Genomic DNA, 22,143 nt, shown 5'->3' with positions numbered 1-22,143 from the left:
TTAGTATAAATACTATATTTATTAAATATTTTTACAGTTTATTTAAATGTATTTACAGAACTATTCCTGCATAAGTTATATTTCAGACATCCAATTCAGGTAATTGCCTCTTGGGTAAGACAAATAATGATAGTCTCAACAGAAAAAAGCAGCTCATTATACAGATTCAAATTTGCTTCATTATTTGGCCATCTTTGACACAAACTACCAATTAACAGTGAAATTTTGACATGGACACTTTAATTGAGAATTTTAATTCTGCAAAGGATTGAATTTGTGGTGTAGTCATTTATTTTTGTAAATAGAATTTAAGTGCTTTGTGTTCAGAGTTGTTGTTTTATAAATATACATTTTTAATATTGTAAAATTCATTAAATGAAAAATGTGATAGTTTCCAGGGAAATTGGATGCTGTAGCTTCTACCAAAGACACCCAGTATAAGGTAACAAAGAACCATGAACTCATGCCCAGAGTACAAACGTTGACAGTGCTAAGCAATCTTGTCTACAACCCTCAAAACATCAAAATGGACTTGGGAAACTCCCACAATCCCTGCCCTGTTACTTTTTGTGGTAGGCTGGTGGAACTGAAGGGGGTGTCCTTGTCTGGGCTACTATTCTACCCAGAGCAAAAGCAGCACATCAGAAACACTCTCCCAGCATGCAAAGCTTGATCTTTAGTTTCTAATCTCAATACAGCCCAGCACCCCCCAGACACACACACCTGGAATGGATCCTTTTTTATGATTTAGTACCCATCAATCATGCTGAGCCAAGAGAGTAATTCTGGACAAATCACCCCCCCCCTTTTCTTATTTCAGTTTTCAAGAGGCTATGGACTCTACTGCGTCTCCATTCAGTAAAAAAATTCTTTTTGTGCGCAGGCAGCTTAAGTTCATAGGAAGAAATAAGATTCTGATATGTTTAGAGTGCACATTTTAAAACAGAACAAAATAAAAATTTCAAGCATGTGATAAAAATATTGATTTTTATAATACAGTATTGCTTTATAAATATAGATGGAAAAGCTATAAACTTTACTGGTCTTTGGTGCATCCAGAGAGGGATAAATAATTTGCCATATGTAAATTAGAAATCCAAATTTTCTCATTTTGTTATAAAAGTTCATTACATGAGGCAAGTGTGTGTGTGTGTGTGTGTGTGTGTGTGTGTTTATAGTGCTTGATTTAAAACAGAATGCGCACACACAAACACACCCCCACCCACACACCAGGTGCAGAACCAGACCCATCAAGTGGTATAGCACAGCCACACTCCTCCGAGGCTGGGGTCCTGTGACTGGGAATCCTAGTCTGGCTCTAGTACAGCCTCTGACCACTGAGAGGGAAGGGAGACTCCAACAAAGCCCCAGCAGCCACAAAATGAAGTGCAGAACACAAAACAGACAAAGGGTGGAGAAGAAAAGAACAAGAATATTTTGTCACTAACCCACAGGCCAGGTCCAACCTCAATTCCACTATGCAACTCAATTCTTGTCCCGCTACTTTCCACATCGCACTGCAACACCTGTCCATTTCTATAACTCATCTCTCAAAAACAAAGTTAGTCAAAATGAGTTGTGGAAAATCACCAATCCAGCACTATGGAGACTGTATCTGATGGGCTAGACGAGAGCAGAAGAAACCCAACTTGACCAGCACCGATCTTTGCAGAAATTAAGTGTAGGCATTGGAAAGTTAATGCAAAATATATCCTGACAATAAGGCTGTACACCTCTGAGCAGATATAATGACAAATCCCAATGAAAAGAACCGAAGATGTCTGCCTAAGTATAAATGTATTCCTCCCAACTAAACCCTTCTGGATGCAACTTTCTTCATGGTTTAAACACACAACTGCAATCAGTTTGTGCAAAATAAATACCCCAAGTGCCATTCACGCTCCCTTGTTTTATCATTGCACTACAATTTCTCATTATTTCAACCGAGTCTCCCTCCATCCTCACCCCCCAACCCCTACCCCCATCTCCTTTAGTGAAGAATTCTTACTTTCTAAGTTAGGGTAGTTAAGGCATTCTGACATGTAATTCAAGGTGATTCAAAACAGATATCTAACATTATGCCAATTTAGGAATAGTAGATAAATTACTTAACGGCTTACAAATGAATAACTCATTCTTATTATAAATGAAATGCCTGTTACAAGCATGATGCATTGAAATATGTAATGACATGTACATGGTACATGTTAAATAATTTTAAATAAAACAAAAGCTTGACAGTTATGCAAATATACAGTACAAATTCACAAAACAAAATCTTTTAAAACAAGTGAGGTAACCTAAAACAGAAGTTTTAATGCAATAAACCAGGAAGTATCTCCTTTAGAGAAACAGACTTTCTATGTTCTTAAGTAGATTCTTACCAGGTTTCACTGCATTCTTATCTATACACCAATGTTACCTGACTCATATATAAAACATGGCTTTAATTTAAGGATTTCTAAGTATATATATTTCTCTACCACCAAGTTAATGAAGAAAAAAACTGACCCAAAAATATATATCTTTACAGCAGTCAACTTGTACACAAACCTTAAAAGTGAGTTTGAGCTTGCAGATAAATGGAAAACTGCACGCAGGTGGTTTCTGAGGAAACTACACGGCAAAAATGGCTATTTGGAAACTGTAAACATTAAGCTTGATTCAAAAACCCCTAAGTGTCTGTGTCGGCAACTGCAAATATGGGATCATCGCTAGAAGTTTTACTTGTGGACATTTGTGCTGCTGCCACCACACACAGCGCTCTTTCCACATGGTGTGGGGATTTGGCGCGTGCGCTAAAGAAAGCAAGGCTACTGATAAAAAGGCCCAAGGGTGAGTCTATGGGTGGCACGACCATCAAAAGCCAACAAAATTCAAAGTGATAGCTGCCCATTCAACCTATTAGGTCTGTGGGTTTGAGGCTCCCCTGGTGGTTGGTAGTGGGGCATCATACCAGACAGCTGGGAGGCATTTCAGCCATAACATTATATTGAATTTCCAGGCTTTGAGGAGTTTTATCACCTTGAGGAGTATTTCCACTAAAATATGTTGGTAAGGAGTCCCCTCCCCCTCCTGTGGAACAGGCTATCAGCCGGTGGTCTGGACTAATCAACGGTTAAAACTTGAATCACGGGAGCACAATGAGGCATGGCACAAATACATCCGTAGAACTAAATGAATCCCAGGCCACCCCCAATTTCTAACAAAAAGCTCCGGGGATCAAGATTTCATAGCCCAGATCAATGATTTAGAGCAGAATTATAAACCCCTGAAAAAAACAGGAGTTTATAACAAAAACATACAGCCACAGTCAATTGGTATAACAAAGACTATGCCTGTGTAGTACACAAGTAACTATTGGGGGATGATTTATGCACAGTTCTAGACGATTTATCACAACAGATGATTTGTTAAGATTTTTAAAAATCCCTTTTACATAATGTAATTTTGAAATCGTTGTACCAACATTACTCATTTTCAACTTGGATGACTTGTGAAAGGGAATTGCCATCTTGACTTTGAAAATCCCCATCCCATTGTAGAAGAGGCTGAGGAAACATGAAGGCCAACCTTCCACTCTTGATTCTCTGCAGTTGTTGCTGGCAATCGATACAAGCTAGTGAACAACAGTAGTGGTTCTTAACAAGAATCTCAGCTGGGTCTCAGCAAGACAGGCAAAAAGCTCACATCACTGGCCATTGAGATCAGTGGCAAAGAAACATGGTCCTGCCTGCAGGATCAGCACACGGCAGGGGAGAACTTGGGACAGCAAACAGGCAAGGCAGGAGCTGACGTCTAGACAAGCTAGTCCGTATACTCAGCCACGATCGAAAGAAGGACAGTGATGTCATCTGGCTTTCCCCCTACAATGAAAACGGAGTAGTTACATTACAAAGGAAAAGGCAGTCAAGAAGTACAACTAAGCACCACGTTTTTGCATATAACATGCATAGAACACAGGTGATTATAGTTTGAAAAACCTGCATTACAGCACATTATTTGCATGATCTGGTAAACATTGGGAAACAAATGCTTACATTTCAAGGCACACTTGGTTTTGTCCATATAACCTGGTTACAATAAAGAATAAAACATCCCCCGCCCACACACACACCCTCTCTTGAGACACAAAAAATATCAAATTTCATATAATGTAAGGGAAGTTTTAGAAATCTTTCCTGTTCTTTTTCAACCAGAGATTTGTTAAAATGGCCCTGACCAGTCTCTGTTTATATCAGTCATAGAAAAGACAACATCTAGTTAAGATAAATTCTGCCTGCTGAGAAAGTTACATGTCTCTGCCCACAATCTTAATTTGGACAAACATATCAATGTTTTGAAAGTAGGCTTAAGCTTGCATTCTAAGCTGTAAAACAGCCATAGTATGTGCTTCTTTCTATTTAGCAACAGGGCTAAGATGTTTTACACGTCATAATAGTCCAAAGCAAGAAACTGCCCAGTTTTAAGTCTGATACGCGACTAGCAACATGTTACTGTATTCCTGTTACACATCACCCAGAGGACTCTCTAGTCAAGGACAACTTAACTTTGCTTCCCTTTTCAAAATGTGCGGTAGCAATTTGGCCGGCAAATATTGTCAGAGTCTCACAAAACCAGAGGAAGGGAGAAGTAAAAAACGTGAAGGGCAGAATGCTAAACTGGGAGGAATGTGTAGGCCTTCCAGGCAGAGCTTGAAGGGAGGCCTTTTGGGCTTAAGTCCAAGCAGTGCATTGGTGACAATAAAGGGCTTCAGGTTCCGCCTGCCTGTGCAGCCAATTGCACCTCGTTCTGAAGGACACTCTCTGTGGGAAAGAGTGATGACACACATTTGCTCTTGGCCTCCAGGGTTAAGGCCCATTGACCTTGCTCCAAGCCACAAGCTACTTAGTGGGACAGGGCACCAACAGGGTCTCACCCCAACACTCGAGCTGACCTCATTCTCCAACCCCCACATGCTCCTATCCCACTAAGAACAGTTCCCTAATTAGTCCCTATGCCCTTCCCAAAGAATGCTTACCTCTCACATTCAATCCGTTGTCACATGCAAACTGTGCAAAAGGTGACATATAATTTGGGTCATAGGCCAGCTCATGAGCTTGCTCAGCAATGCTTCTCGCTGTCTGTTGTATGCTCTCATAATTAGAATTCTACAACAAATGGAGGAGGGAGTGTTATTTTTACCGTTAATACCTCATGATTTCTGCACACAAATATGCTTCTTATAAATATCACTTTTATGGCAGGAACCATGTCTTCCACCCTGTACATTTTATTCTAATTTTTAAAGAATGTAAACGATTAGATCATAACTTAAACAAAGAGAGACTATCAGTGCTGCCTGCACAAAATACCCACCAGAAAGCCCTTTGCCAGGATGGGTTTGGGCCCCTAGGTTTTCATTTTCCTTTGAAATGCTTAAGGAAGTCTTGCTAGGACAGAATGGGTTAAAAATATCGATCTGACAGCATTTCAAGGATGACCTTAATAACTCCCCTACTTGGGAATATATTCCTTTGTCAACCACCATTGGTTCTCCTCTAAAGAACTGACAGCTATCTTAGTGAAAAATATCTTCTGAATTTGCTATTGTGACAGAAAATTCCTGTCTGCAGTGTTTTCAGCTATTTATATCCTTCCTGACTTCCATTCCTTAGTTGTAAAAAGTGGGAAAATGAGGTCGATTTGGCTCTAACAGTCCGTGGTTCTAATCATTTCAATATAAATAAGATTGGTCTCTACTTCTATGCCAACTCCTGGAAGGTTTTTCCTGTCCAGCCACCTAAAACCTCAACCTTCCTCTTCTATTCCTTTACCCCCTTGACCTTTCTTCCTGTCACTGATCACTAACAGTGTATGAGCTATGTGTTTCTTTGGGCTGGAATTTCTCCCCCGAGGGCAGGGGCATTTTCTTTTCTGCTCACCATTGTCAGCACAAGTAGCATAGAACCTGCTACAGGAAAGCAGCAAGCACTTACTACTGAACCCCACACACCAGGCATGGTGCTGAGGATGTTGCCTGCAGAGGCTCAGATAGGCCTCACGGAGCCCTTTGAATGGGATCTGTATTACCTCCCATTTTATAGGCAAGAAACTTGTTCCAAATCATTCTGGTCAGTAAAGACACTTGTAAGAAAAGACTCCCCCGAAGACCCCCCCACCCTTTTTTAAAAAAAAACAAACTATTTTTACAAAGCAAGGGGCATAGAGACAGGCTGGTTTTCACTTCCTTCCCCTCTCTGTGTGGGACAGGGCTGGACAGTCTCATGACTGGTGACAGCTCAGATCGCCTGCTGCCCTTGGATGGCTCTGCCATCACTATTTCCTGTCTTTCTCAGCATCAACACCTGCTGGGTTTGTTATAGGAATTAAAGGCCAACAGGAAACCAGGAGCCCACACCAGTAAACTATAAGTTAAGAAACACACAAAAACGGTTCTCATCTGGACTTTCCTTACTTTTCCCACATGCTTTGTGGGACAGACCTCTTTTCCACCCCTAAATTATCTAATTGAGAACGTTTCCATTTACCAGTGCTTGAAAGATTAGCACTATTATTATTTTCCTAACATTCATAAAATAATTCTCTTGCAACTGAGTCAACAGACCTCAGCCACTTGGGGAAGGTCACTTTATTTTCAAGGGCCAATAAACCTTTGTATTAATTACCTTTAACTTTTTTAGCTCCTGAAGGATCATGTAATCAGGCATGTTGTCAAAGAGTCCATCTGTCGCTGTCAGGATGATATCTCCTAACTGGACATCAAAAGACGTGCTATCAGCAGCATCCGGGCTGTGGCAAGGACAGAGGAGAGTCAGGGACAGAGATACAGGTCAAAGTTCCTCAGGCACGTGCACACCGCAGTGTGACTTCCTCAGCAAGAAGCCATTCATATTATTGGAGTTGATGATAAAAAATGGGGTAGACAATAAATGCCAGTCACTTCCAGGGTTAACTTTTAGGTTAGGACTCCTATCCTTTAACAGTGTCATTGAAAATTCTGATATAAATACTTCAAAAGCCTGTCACCCTCCCAGGAAACCCTGCTGTCTGATGATTAGTCACATTCGGCTTAGAAAGGATGTTGGGTTCTGAGTCACATATTAACGTCCCTCCAAAATATAGGTGGAAATGAGTCTTTATTTCCTAATTCTTCTGAGCCAAATTCTGTCCCCTCTTACTCATGTTCCTGCACTCTGGCTCTCAGAAGGCTCTGCTGGAGTGGGATGGAGTGGGGTGGGGGCAAGTACAGATCCCGTAAAAGCCTCTTCAAATTAAGATCCTACAATGGTTTGGGCCTATCAAGGACCATGTGTTTCTTAGTGCTAACATAATGCATGCCATTCACAAGGCATTTACTTAGTGGTTTTTCAGCAATATCTGTTGAATGAAGAAATGAAGGAAAGAACAAAATATTTGTTTCTGCAACTGAGGGGAAAACCCTTCACATCAGTATGGGTGGGAGTGTGAATGCTTCTGTCCAGGGGAGGGAAGGCACACAGACGCAGGTGCTCCCATGTGCAGACACGACATCGGGAATGACCCAAAGGCACTGCTAACAGCGGCCACCCCTAGGAAAAGAATGGGCTGGCAGCTGGGGGAAGGGAGGTGGTGAATTTTCCTGTGTATCTTTTTGGGTAAAATTTTCATAGCTGGAAGATTATTTTATTATGATGATGCCTGATGGCATGGGCATAAGATCCCAAGTGGGGGAAAAAGAGCACACATTCCAAGAGCTGATGACGCCTCGGAGGCTGGCTTCTCCACCACGTCAGAAGCGCTGCTGCTGCTTGGCCTCCAACGTGATAGGAAAGGGAGATGTGTGAAAACAGGTCATCACCTGGAAAGCTCGCCCCTCACCCCAAATTAGGGAACGATAATCAGGAGGTGAGAGGGAGGCTGGCTTAAAGGGGCACAGAAGCAAGTTTTAAATAAATCCCCAAAATGTGTATAGGCGATGTGTAAAACAAACAAAGTAGAAAAAAAAGAAACTGCCTACACGTGCTGGGGACTTACATGAACTATGAAGAGAAAATGTCTGAGAGGAAAGAAATGGCATTTCTAGTCTGTGATGCAAGGAACAAACGGATTTTCAATCACACATTTACACAATAATTTGTTATAAACCAGGTACCTAAGGAAAACCGCTAAGTTAAAATGGCAATGGTACTTTACAGATAAGAGACCAATGAAACCCAGGGATATACATGTAGCAGAGGAAGTGGGGGTGGGGTGGGGGGAGATTCCTGCTAAACTGAGGGGAAACGGGTCGATTCCTTCTGAAGAAAACAAGAAGCCATTCCAGATGCTTCCCGTTTGCTCAGCCTTCAGAAACGAGGCAGGTCCTGAACATGTAGATTAACGAGCAGGTCGGCGCAGGGGCTCTACTTTATGCTGAGGTTTTCTTTTCCCTGCCAGTGTCCTTTGCCGGTCTGCCTTTGAGAGACTTGTTCCCATTGGACAGTCTGTCCTCTTCTCCCAACACTCCCACCCATGAGCTTGGTGTTCCGCCAGCTGCAGTTTTGCCCATTTTGATTGAACATACTGTGCTGCTGGAAACTGAAACACGAGCCGAAATCACATGCTAGTGAGCTGGCTCTGGACACCAGGGGAGGCATCTCCACCCCAGGGGCAAACCATGCAGAGTGCCTATGCAGGTCATCCCTAAAAGTAATGTGTGTAACACACAAGTACTATCCTGGTACTCAAGAAGCCCATGCAAGTGAATGGTGAGTAAAGTACTACTCCCTGCAAAACTGTTAGCTGAGTTTACCACCTACTGAGGCTTGGGGGCCCTGAGTTCTCCACACCCCAACACAGTAAAAACGAATATGTACTATAGTCAAACAAAGAACTATCTAAGTCAAATAATCTTCCAGACAGGTAATCTGTCTACATCTGAAAGTAAAAAGTACTTCCCTCTCTCCTCGAGACAGTGGCAGGCTTCATACGGGCAATACTGTTTTTTCCCCCTTTTTTTAAAACACTAAATTTCTACTGGTACAATCCGCTTATTCCAGTTTTAAAAAATGGAATTAACAATCACATCATTTTAACTTGGAACTTAAGATCTGGTTTAGTAAGCACCATAAGCAGACACATGAGGTATTTGCTAGAATACATCCATTTTTTGCAAAAAGGCTTGTGACTCATTGATCAAACCTTTCTGACTTGCAAACAACATGGGTGCCAGGCCCTGCGAGGTTATGAACAGCAGTGAAATCTGAGCTGTCACCTGCCTATGCACACTCAGGAAAGATAAAAGTGATGCTCTGTTGTGCAGCTCCTCAACAACGAATTACAGCAAACTCAAAATGAACTATACCCAGTACTGACTGTCTGGGAAGGGTCTCTTCTTGCCCACTAACAGTGAACTTTGAGAAGGCATTCAGGGCTTAACACCTGAGAGCATCATCAGAGAAGGCCAAATCTGAGGCCACTTTGTTTCCATTTCCTGCACATTAATTTCACTGACAGGTTTTGCATAAATGGCAAGGTCTGGCTGAAGCGTGACAGGGTGCCCTCAAAATCAGGAAGTGGTGGGACAAAGCAGGTGTCTGTGTGAATGCACCTCCCTGAGATTGTATGCAAAATCTTATACAGGAACTGGCATGCACGAACAACTCTTTTCTGCTGGCACAACTCAATCTGGCAACCTCGACTGTAAGTACTACCACACAGTACTGGTAGGAAAAACTACCTGGCCGGAGAGAAAATGTTTTGAGAAACGATGTACAAATGCGCTTTACACAATTGATGTGTGTATGGATTGGGGTAACAGTTGTATGAGCCCCTAATAAAATGTTAAAAAACAAACACATTAAGGAAGTAAGTAAGCAAGCAAATAAATAAATTAAAACAAACAAACAAACAAACAAACAAACAAAAAAAACTACCTGGCCAATCGCTAAGCTTTGAAATAGCATTTGCATGGTCTGAGCGCTTATCAGAATTGATTTGGTTCTAATACCAAGTTCAAGCAAAATTTGTTTCCTAAGTGTCAACCTGAGAGGTTTCTCCTGATGAGCACTTTCTCAAGGTCACCTTTCCTCGCATGGAAATGGACAATGTCGGCCCCCAGGCAACCTGTGGATGAGCCACCCACTGCTCACAATGTTGTTGCAGGGACAGGGAGATTACCTGTCACTCAAGACAACGCCCTCGGCCTCGGGTGGAGCAATCGAGAGCTGGAATGGAGTGTTGAAGTAATGCTGCTGCTCGTCTGACCGGTGCACAACTTCGCCACCTCGGACAACCAGGAAGCCCGAATCGCCAAGGTTTGCAGTGTGCAAGCGGTGGCTTGTTCTATCCAGCACCACGATGCAGGCAGTGCTGCTACCTGGAAACATAAACAACTCCTGTTGATTGGTGTCTCCCTCGGCTGCCTCCGCACAAACATTTTCCTCCTACAGCCCCAAAGAGTAATAGGCTATGATTTGAATCTCCTTTGCCTAAGTAAGACCTTCCCAAGTTCTTCCCCGTAACCCTGACGATGCCAACAGCCACCTGTTCAGGGTCACCATAGTGATTTATTCTATATGGTCTGGAGGCCACAGATGATCTAATTCTCCCATTCCCAAGGCAGAAAACAATAAAGGTGGCTGGTTTTCAGCCACCCTATTTCTTCCCAGCAGTGTAGTTATCTCTACCAAATGCTCACCAGCTCTGCATGTTGTTGAGCTTAGTGTTTTAATATTTAAATGTCAGCATGAGAACGTGACATGTTCCTGGCATTTCTCATTAGTCATTGGCAGGAGGCCTTCTCCATGAAATTCACTCACACTGAAGATAGGGCACATCATGAAAATCTGAAGCAGATTTCCATCTGTTGAGGTCAGGAAGCATTTTTGAGGCTAAAGAATGACTCACTGCAAAGTAACAAGACCAACTGTCCCAAGTAGTTTGGGAAATTAACCTGCTCACTTTACAGCGACTCCTGTGTAGAGCGGAGAGCCACACCCCCAGCATCAGTGCACCTTTCCTGCATATGGTCTTTCACAGACAGCAAGTCTGGCAGCACCAGTAGATTTATCACACTAAGTAATAAAACTTAGGCTTGCACTGACAAAAAGAAACACAAAAACTGGCAAAGAGGGAAAAAGGCAGTTCATTGAGAAATACATGACCACTTCACTAGTAACTAATTTTGCCCATTAGTTTAACAAGAGGCTGAAAGAACATAATGCAGGGCTGATCATTCCACAGAAGTGAGAGAACTATTAAATGACCTATCTGAAAAACAATGTAACCTTGAGAAACGTGCACAATCTTTGATGTAGCAACTCCACTTGTGAGCATTTAGAAAACTGGAGATGTAAACAAAACTGAAAATATTGTTTAAGATCAGGAAAAAGCTGAAAACAACCATCAAGTTGGTTCCAACTCACTGTGACCCTGTGTACAACAGAAGGAAACACAGTCCTGCCTGCAGCATCAGCACAGTCATTTCTATTTGAGCCATTGTTGCAACCCCTGTGTCAGTCCTTGTTGAGAGTCTTCTTTTGTTTGTTGACCCTTTACAGAGCATGATGTCCTTCTCCAGGCTCAGGTTCTTCTTCTAAGACAGATTTGTCTGTTCTTCTGGCAGTCCAAGTATATTCAACATTCCAACGCATCAATTCTTTGATCTTCCTATTCCCCATGCTTTCCCACGCATTTGAGATGATCAAAAATACAACTGTTTGGGTCAGGAGCACCTTCATGTTCAAAGTGACATCTTTGCTTTTTAACACATCAACCTAAACATCTACATACGTAAACAACCTAAACATCCGGTATGAGGGGATTGGCTAAATCACGGTGCATCCATACAACAGGAAGCTATATGCTCTCTCGAGAATCGGATGGTCTCTGTTTGAATTCTGGCTCTGCCACTTACCAGCAGTGTGACCTGGGCACATGACTTAAACTCTTGTTGTACAGTTTCTTTATCTATAAAAATAGTGGTTATAACAACTACTTCCTAGAATTAGTTGCAGGATTAAATGAGGTAAGTGATGGCAAACACTTCTAACACATACATGTTAACTACTTCATAACCATTAAAATTATATTAAATATATTTGAAAAAAAAAGAGAGAGACAAGTAGATTACAAACTAGTGCTAAAATTTCCTTAAATACAAAAAGATGACAAAAGTGTTATCAAAATTAAAAAACTGTACAACAAAAAGCAGGTAATAGTTGGTAAATTCTAAACTGTTAAATAGTAGCAAAACCAAATGAAAAACTAGACTGGGAACCAGCTGTGTTACCCTAGTGTGGCACCCCAGCCCCATCATTGTCTAGCTGTGTGACAACGGGCAGGTCCCTCATTCTCAGTTCCTTTACAACACAATCCAAACTCAAACCCCACTGCTACCAGGTTGATTCCAGCTCGTGGCAGCCCTGTCTACGGTTTCTGCAGCTGGACATCTTTACAGAAGCGGGCAGTTTCGTTGTTCTCCCTTGGAGCTGCTGTTGAGTTCGAGCTGCAGGCCAACACATAACCCAAAGGGTCACCAGGGGTCCTTTCTTAACAATACCCCAAACCAAATCCACTGTCATTGAGTTGATTCTGAGTCAGAGCAACTCTATATAGGCTTTCCAAGGCTGTAAATCTTTACAGAAGTGGATAGCTTCAACTTTCTCCCAAGGAGCAGCTAGTGGGATTGAACACCAACCTTACAGTAAGCAGTTCATCGCTTACCTGGCAGTGCCACCAGGGCTCCTTTACAACACATTTGGGGATATAAAAGTCCCTATACTCCATGGGGCTGTTGTAAGCACACAATAAAATTTGTGAAAGCCAAAACCTGTGTAAGGCAAAAACCTGTTAGAGGAGGAAAATGTCAATTATTTCCCACTAATCACGAAAAATGAAACAGTAGTAAGACCGCTCCCTGTCAAAAGCAGAAAACTGGGAGACCCTGCACATAGCACAGTTGTGGTGAGGCCCTGTTCTCATGGTTTCCACTGTACATTGTATCATTACTCTGTGTATCAGCATAGACAGAAAGGAATCAAGGAGCACAGCCACTAAAATATTCAAAGTTTTCTCAGGCAATTAATTTTTTCCTTAATAAAAAAGTGTGTTATTTAATGTGAAGCTATCTTCTATTAATGAATCTTATCTTCCTTAAATGTCAAATAAAAGAGCAAACCAGGCCGTGTAACTAACTGGCAGTGCCATCGCACAATCAGCTCCACCACTCCTTAGAGAGTTAAGAACACCAGTAACCTTGCTTTAGCCCAAGGTACCAAAGTTCAACTGTTTCTTATTAACAGAACTGCCACGCAAAAGATGTTCTCAATGCTGACACGATTAACTCTACTGAGAATGAAAAACGGCTGCACAGCCCTGAGAACTTTGCTGAAGGAGGACTTACAGTGACTCATAAGCCCTTGCTGGCAACCTAAGATAGCATTTTGCTCCTCCTGTGGGAGGAACCAGTTGAGGAGGGAGAATCAGAATGGCCCTCCTGGTGAAGCTTCATCATCCAGAACAGCACCGAACAAAGGCAAGGGCAGCTTGGCAGAATCACTGGCGTTTGAAGTGTAAGCTCCTCCGTCGCCTCCTCAAATTTATTAGCACTTACTATTTTATCTAGGTTCAGTAAAGCTCAGCAGCCTGTGTTTGCCAAAATATGTTTAATGTGAGTAATAAACAGCCTAAAGATGTGTATGGGGAAAAGGCAGACTTTCTATTCCAGTGGAGAGTTACAGCCTTGGAAACCCACAGGGGCATGATCTACCATGCCCTGGAGAAGTCAGAATGGTTATGAATCAGAATCAACTTGATGGCAGTGAGATAGATTGGGGAAAATGTAGATGTCAGTGTGAGAGGGGTGTATGTGTGTGTCAAAATGATAGTGATTATTTCAACTTGCCTTTTAAGGAGGAAAAAAGGAGCTCTGGTGGCACTGTCAGTAGCATTGTATGGCTAATTGCAAGGTTGGCAGTTCAAACTCACCAGCTGCTCCCTGGGAAAAAGACAAGGCTGTTTGCCCCCATAAAGATGTAAAGCCTTGGAAATCCTATGTTACTATGAATCAAAATCATCTGCTTGGTAAGGGGTGGTGTCTTGGACTGAGGGATGGAGGCCTCTGGCAAACAGGCAGGTATCAGCTCCTGGTGACCTGTTGCTCTGGTACTCTCTCCCTCTATTTTCTGATGAAGCAGGAGGTCAGAGTTTAAGTGATTTGCTGGAAGTCATATAGCCTGCTGACAGAGGTACAAGAAAGAGAGGTACAAGAAGTGGAAGTTTGTGTGTCTAACTGTGCCAGGTCAGCTCCAAACTACATTTTGAAAATAAGGAATTAAGACAAAGCAGCATACTGAAACCACAAGACAAGATTTCTCTTCAGTTAGAAGGAGAATCAGCTGGTTAATAACATGGAGAGACAGAAGATGGCAGTGTGAGGAAAAGAGCCCCTTCTTACAAAAGGATAGGAAATTGAAGGCAAAAAGATCTAGTGAGATCTTCACTAATGAAGAACCGAGGCTGATTTTTACTGTGGATGGGACCTAGATGGCAGCCTTCTAGTAACCAGAAAGATTTCAGCAATTAGTAGAAACTTAATAACACCTTTGCTGAAAAATTACTTAGAAGGCTGGGTAAGTTGCTGAGTCTGTTCTCAGAGCATCATTTAACAAACAAATATAGCAGCTTGGCCAAAGTATGCTCCTCCATTAGCACTCCAAATAAGAACTAGGTGTTTGGTTTTGTATGGTCTAATATAAGATTAAGAGGGATCTATATTATCTTGGCAGAGAAATCAGTGAGAAGTTGTTTTTTTAGAAGTGGGCAACTTTCCCACCTTGAATTCCTCATAGGTGACCAGATGAATTTTAAATACACAACTCCCAGCCTCTCAGAGATAGCCACTATCCTAAATTATATTTCCCTTGCTTTTTTTAATTCATATTTTAGAATCCTTAAACAAGGTATTTTTAATTTTTTAGGTTTGAGGGCTGGACATACATGGAACTATACTGTCAAGCAGTATTCTACAATTGCCTTATTTTCCCCCTCAGTAACATTTCTTGTGTACCGCAGGTACCTTTAAGTTGTCTGTCTTCATAATGTATTTTCCTACTGTGGGTGGTCATTCAAGTTTGTTTTTGGTTTTCTGGATCACAGACAATGCTGCTGTGGACGTCCCTGCCTCATCTGCTGGTCGCACCAAGGGGCAACTTTCTCCAGTCTAGCACAATACCTACAAGAAGAATTTCTGAGGCATGTCATTTGTCCTGCTCACTCAGTAATACCATCTTGTTTCCCAAAGTGGTGTACCTACTTGCATTCCCACCAAGCAGTATTTAGTATTCTGGTTAGTCTATGGATTCTTGGTCAAATTCTGTTTTGTAGGATGAGGCTCAGGAAAAAGCTAGGCTGGGGAATGATTTTTTTTTTTTTTTGAGTATTTACCATCTATCTGAAACTAAGCCAAATTCACTGTCATCAAGTTGATTCCAACTCCTAACAACCCTACAGGGCAGAGAACTACCCCTGTGTGCTTCTGCGACTACAAATCTTTAAGGAAGAGAAAGCCTCATCTTTCTCCAGTACAGCAGCTGGTAGTTTTAAACTATCAACCTTGCAGTTAGCACCAGGGCTCCTAAACATCGACAAGGCTTCTTTAAAGAGGAAAGCACATAGGCAAGCTACTTACCAAGCAAAGGTACTTTATTTTGCAGCAGCTCACAGTAGCTTGTGGTGAGAATTCCAATGGGATTACTTGGTACAAACCGTCCTTCTTTTACTAACCGTTCACACGTTCGCATTAAAGTCCCTGAGAACTGAGAAGGATCAACTCCATAGTCTCTCCATCCTCCGACACCATCTGCAACCCCTTTATAAAAAACAAAACAAAACAATTTAAAGAATATTCTTAACTTCTTAGGAATCTCACTCCTGCCTCTGCCTAACAATTTTATTACATACTACTTGCAGGACCAGGCAGTGCTTCGTTCTGTGTGTAGAGTTACTATGAGCCAGAACCACCCACTCAACAGCACCCAACGACATATTAGTCCCCGTGTCCCTGCAGGGTAATTGGCTGAGCACTGAGCTGCTAACTCCAGGTCAGTAGTTTGAGCCCACCAGCTGCTCCATAGGAAAATGAAGCTGTCTGCTCCTGTAAAGAGTCACAGTCTCACAAACCCTAGGACACAGTTTTTCTCTGCCCTATTGGGTTGCTATGAGATGGAATTAACCAGATGCCAGTGGGTTTTTTAGTTGTCATATCTGAATCAACTGGTTTTTTCCCCCATACATGTTTGCCCTGAAGAGTTGAAATAAAAGTTCTCAAGCTTAATATGTTATATACTAATTCCCTTGAGTTACAAGGGAATATTTATTTTTGTAAATCATTTTATTGGGGGCTCATACAACTCATCACAATCCATACATACATTAATCTTATCAAGCACATTTGTACATATGTTGCCATAATCATTTCCAAAACATTTTCTTTCTACTTGAGCCCGTGGTATCAGCTCCCCTTTCCCTCCCTGCCTCTTACATCTTCCCACCCTCATGAACCTACAAGGGAATATTTAGACAGTAAAGATATTAGAATTCGGTCTTCCATATACTGATAAGCATTTTAAGCTACCACAGGGGTGGCATTGCCTGTCAGCCAAGAGTTCAATTTCAGAAAGAATGTCATCTTGGGTAGGAGTATTTGTACTAATAATACTTTATTGTATTTTATAATGAAGAATGAAAATTGAATTTAAAAAAAGCACACTAACACTTGTGATAATGCAATGAGTCTGAGCTGTAAAGTTCTTAAAAGAACACCAACCCTTTCTTTGCAAAGCACCAGTAGTTATTTGTTCTTTCCAACATTCAAATCTGTTCTAGCTAATTAAATTCAAACAAAGTGAGAGAACTACAATGTCAGCCATTTACATTATCAAGGCTTTAAATAACCACACATTAACTTTTCTGAAAGAGGGGGCTTCAAAATTGGTGGAAAAATAAAATGAAAAGATAACAGTCTTATGAATTTTTTGAAGTTCCATCAAGGGAGAAGTATTAGTCATAGATGGCTTAGAAATAAGGACCTAGAAGCAATCGATGAACAAAGGGTTTTATTTTGCCACATTCTGTATTGTTTGAATTTTATTATTTTTAACATGAGCCCGCATGGAAGAAGCACACCAGCTTGGGCGATCACGAGGTGTTGAAGGGATCAGGTATAAGGCATCATCAGAACAAAAAATCTTACCATAGTGAATGATGGGGGGAGTGCGAAGTGGAGACCCAAAGCCCATTAGTAGGCCACTGGAGATCCCCTTGCAGAGGGGTTTCGGGGAGGAGACGAGCCAGTCAGGGTACGATGTAGCAATGATGAAAAATACAATGTTCCTCTAGTTTCTAAATGCTTCCTCCGCCCGCCACTATCATGATCGGAATTCTACCTTGCAAGTCTGGCTAGACCAGAGGATGTACACTGGTACAGATAGGAACTGGAAATACAGGGAATCCAGGGCGGATGAGCCCTACAGGACCAGTGGTGTGAGTGGTGATACTGGGAGTGTAGAGGGAGAGTGGGTTGGAAAGAGGGAACTGATTCTAAGGATCTCTATATGACCTCCTCCCTGGGGGAAGAACAACAGAAAAGTGGGTGAAGGGAGAAGTCAGACAGGGCAAGATATGACAAAATGATAATTTATAAATTATCAAGGACTCATGAGGGAGGGGGGAACGGGGAGGGAGGGGGAAAAATGAGGACCTGATGCCAGGGGCTTAAGTGGAGAGCAAATGTTTTGAGAATGATGAGGGCAATGAATGTACAAATGTGCTTTACACAATTGATGTATGTATGGATTGTGATGAGAGTTGTATGAGGCCCTAATAAAACAATTAAAAATATTTTATAATAAAAAACGTTCATTAGGGATTTTATAATTTTTAAGGCCTTCTGAGAATGACAAATTCTCTTCTCCATATAGTCACTTTTTTTGTACATTTACTTTCACACACATTTTAAGGAATATATTTGGTACAAAAGATCCATATATATGTTTCCCTGAAAAACTGGCTTAATGTAAAATGGACACCCAAATCCAATGTCACCAATTGTATTCCAACTCAGGGAGGCCCTATATGAGTTATTTGAGACTGTCAATCTTTACTGGAGTAGATAGCCTTGTCTCACCTTTCTCTCAAGGAGCACCTGGTGAGTTTGAACTGCTGACTTTTCAGTTAGCAATCCAACGCTTTACCTTACAGCACCATCACGGTTCCTAAAATGGACACAGCAAAACCTATATTCCTGACGATGCCAGTTATCAAACAGAAAGCCAACAACACATCCTGAGAAAGTAGGAAGAAAGAGAATGGGAAGATAGTAAAAAGGGGACAAACAGCAGCTTCTACAGTACAGGGGGTCTCTCCACCTTCTGTAGCCAACCAATCAGCACAATTTCACTTTGGGACAATTCCAAATTAGTTAATTAAATGATATGCTGTCTGGGATTCTTTTTTTTTTTTGCTGTCTGGGATTCTTGTCAAAATAATTCAGAGTGGGAGTGATGGGGGAGTTGATGAAAGAAGATTGGCCATGAATGGATAATTGTTGAAGTGTCTGATGAATACATTTGAGTATACATTTGAAATGTTTCATAACAGACAGTTTAAACAACAACAAAGAAGAGATAGTAAAGGAACAAGTATTATTTTTCAGTTCAGTTTTTTTTTCCAAGCAGTTCTGAAGTCTGGGAATTTGGGAAGGTTTCAGGATCTTCTTTTGAAGATTTTTTTTAACACCAAGTTTAAGATTTCACCATGAATTTAAATACAGTTTATGTTAAAACATGGAATGCAATTGTACAGTCTTCTGATGAATCATTCTTTTCAAATGACTGCCTGCTTGCTAGAGAAATAATTTCCTCTTAACCAGCCTTCATCTAACAGCCACAATTAACTTTAAATACAAATTAGTTTCACCTACAAATGCCCTTCCTTAGAAGTTCATTATAACTGGAGATAAGGTAGACAGTCAGTCCTGGCAGTCACTAAATCATCTGTCAGCATGTCAGCCCTGACCCAGCCCAGTGACATTCATCAGATTTCTCCCAGAATAGAGCAGAACCTTTCAGACACCTGCTTGCCTTTTTACATGGAAAAAAGTATCCCACTTGTTAAACCTCCTTAGGAGAAAAAAAGGTTAAAAAAGCAGGTTAATTTCTCAATTAAAAAAAAAAGGCTTAGTATACATTCGTTATGACAAAGAACAAGTTACATAACGCACAGAGTCAGGTTTGGGATTAGAATCAGCCTGAGGCCAGAATAATCCTACCTCTTGTACATTCGAAACCCAGTTGTCTTCCTATTAAGCAGTTATTCTAGAAGGAAATGAATATGTCCACTATTGCACAAACCAAAACTTCAATCCACACACCTCTTAAAAAGTGGAATTCATCCAGATATAAAAGGATCTTTCACTCAGAATAACATTTAAAGGTAAAGAAAACAATGCTAAGAGAGAGATTGCATAAGATCTCAGATCTCCCAGCACAGCAGCTAACAACAAGCAAAAGACTAGACTATGCCTAACCACCCTGTACACAGGGCCTGCCTACAAGAAGCTCCAGGTGACTGGGGAGCTCAACCCACACTAAGTAGACAAGGGGCTCCTGTAGATGCTGCTTAGAAGGGCGAGCAGGGATGAGGGTTTGATGCTTCCCAGCACTGGAAGAATGGGAAAAGAGGAAATGGCATTCAGGTTAGGCCCTGGAGGGAAAGTCAGAGTTCCTTGGCAGACAATTAGTGTGGTTGTGGCTAGGGCTAAGTAGGGACTCTGCTGGCTAAACACTGGGTTAAACATTGGTGTACTGCCCTCGATGTGAATGGTTCAAATCCACCAGCTACTTGATGGGAGAATGATTTACCATCTCAAAAACCTTACCTCCTATGAGGTCACTGAGTTTGAATCAACTCTCTAACAGTGGGTTTAGTTTGGGTTTGGGGCTTGGGTGAGTGAAGAGATGTTGAAAACTGAAGGATAGGAGTTAAATGTGTGGAGGGCCCAGAATGCCAGTCTAAAACCTAGCCAGTCTGCTAAGGGCCTGCACTGTCTAGTTGGAGAGCCACTAGCCAGCTACATGTAAGCTACTGGGCTTAAGATATGACCAATGCAAATTGAGAGTAGTTAAATGTGGAAGCTAATGTGTTTGGCTGCTAATAGACTGTAAGTTCAAGCCCTTGTAAGAAAGGTCTGGTGAACTGCTTATGGGACAATTCACCAGTTCTATTCTGACACACATGGGGGCACCAGGAGTTGGAAATCAACTTGCCATCAAGTAGCATTTTGTGGTTTTGTTGCTGGCCAGAATAAAATAACACACTGGGTTTCAAAAAGTGAGTGCCCCTTCTTCCCAAAAGAAAAACATCAGTAATATTTGATATTAAACATGTTGAAATGATAAAATTTTTGGTACATTGGGTTAAACAAAATATATTAATTAAAATCAATTTTAAGAGTTTCATTTTACCTTATAAGGCAACTAGAACATTTAAGGAGCCTTGCAGGGCTGGGTGGGGTGGGGGCAAGTGCAAACGGTTAAGCGTTCAACTACTAACCAGAAAGTTGGTGGTTCTAACCGCCTAAAGCAAAGAGGGGCAAAGAAGCTAGATTAATGGGAACAAAATCACCAGAGGGGAAATACAAAGGACTTTTAAAACTTCATGGAAACATGGAATTAAAAGATAATGGGATTCCCCTCCCCCAACTTTTTGAAGCCGTTATAAGAATGTTGACACACACACACACACACACACACACACGAATGTTGACACACTGAAAAATGTAACCGGTGTTAGTGACCATTAAATCCAACCCACTGTCATCAAGTCGATTCCAACTGAAAAGAGGCCCTACAAAACAGAGCAGAACAGCCCCTTTGAGTTTCTCGGAATGTAGTAAGTACAGAAGCAGACAGCGTCCGCTTTCTCTCAACACTCAGCAGTATAGGTACTGTTGAAAAGGAACCTAATTTTCTGGATAAACTTTCAAAAACAAAGTAAAAATTTTTGAAAAACGCCAAAACTCTTTAAGGCAGATGTTCTCTAAGTACACATGGGGTCAAGATGAGACACAGCTGACTTCACAACAAACTAGAACATTCAGTTATATATGTAGCTTGCATTATATTTCTAACTAAACAGCACTGCTGTGGACAAGGCAAAGTCACTACGGCTTTCAGATAAAAGCTGTTATTGTGTTAGATGCCATTGGGTTCGTTCTAACTCAAACCAACAGAACAACAGAACAAACCCCACCCAGCTCTGGACTGTCCTCCGATCACTGCTATATTGTAACTTACTGTTGTTGTAGCTACTGTGCCAATCCATTGTGTTGAAGGTTTTGCTCCTGTTCATTGACCTATTTTACCAAATATGTCATTATTGTCCAAATAACATACAAAGTTTCGCCATCTTCCTTTCTAAAGAGCCTTCGGGCTATGACAACACAAATCAAAGGCATGCATTTTTCTCCAGCCTTCGTTATTCATTGCCCAGCTTTTGCATTCATCTGAGGCCATTGAAAATACCATGGCTTGGGTCAGGTTCACCTTAGTTCTCAAGGTGACATTTTTGCTTTTAACAACTTAGAAATCTTTTACAGTAAATTTTTAAACACAATAGGTCATTGTTTGTTTGTTTTTTCTTCCTCTTCTTTTTTGGCAGGTGAGGCTCATTTGATTTCCTGACTACTGCTTCCTTGAGCACCAATTGTGGATCCATGTAAATGAAATTCTTGACCACATCAATATTTTCTCCATTTAGCATAATGTTGCTTATTGGTCCAGTTGTAAAGGTTGTAGTTTTTCATCTTGCAAGTCCTCTTTAATTCCAGCAAACACAATATGCAGCAAACAATCTGTATATCACAAGTTGTTAATAAACCTTCTTCAAATCCTGATGGATCTCATCTCTTCTGGTTGGCTGGCCAGTTAACTGTTGCCAAATTTCTTGGGATAGAAGAGTGACCACTTCCAGCATTGCATCCTTAGCACCTCAACGGTTATTCTTTCCAGTGCTGTAACCTTGGATTCTTCCTTCAGTACCATCAGTTCTTGATCATATTCTACCTCCTGAAACGGTTGAAGGGTAACCAATTCTTTTTGGTATTCTGACTCTATGTATTCC

At 41.3% G+C, this 22,143-nt stretch overlaps 1 protein-coding gene across 1 annotated transcript; it reads right to left on the bottom strand.

Moving 5' to 3' along the window:
* Positions 1–21,345, bottom strand: PPTC7 (protein phosphatase targeting COQ7). Its single transcript, XM_045296714.1, has 6 exons — positions 21,318–21,345; positions 15,653–15,832; positions 10,141–10,339; positions 6,669–6,792; positions 5,021–5,150; positions 1–3,866 (listed from the first exon to the last, which is right to left on the bottom strand). The coding sequence occupies exons 1-6, from the start codon at positions 21,343–21,345 to the stop codon at positions 3,808–3,810; spliced, it is 720 nt and encodes a 239-aa protein (XP_045152649.1). The 3' UTR covers positions 1–3,807.
* Positions 21,346–22,143: the final 798 nt, after the last annotated feature.

This window comes from Echinops telfairi, unplaced genomic scaffold, assembly GCF_000313985.2.
Source record: "Echinops telfairi isolate 266 unplaced genomic scaffold, ASM31398v2 ScPeMD7_7412;HRSCAF=8450, whole genome shotgun sequence".
NCBI classification, from domain to species: domain Eukaryota; kingdom Metazoa; phylum Chordata; class Mammalia; order Afrosoricida; family Tenrecidae; genus Echinops; species Echinops telfairi.
This window is presented reverse-complemented; position numbering and strand designations above follow the sequence as displayed.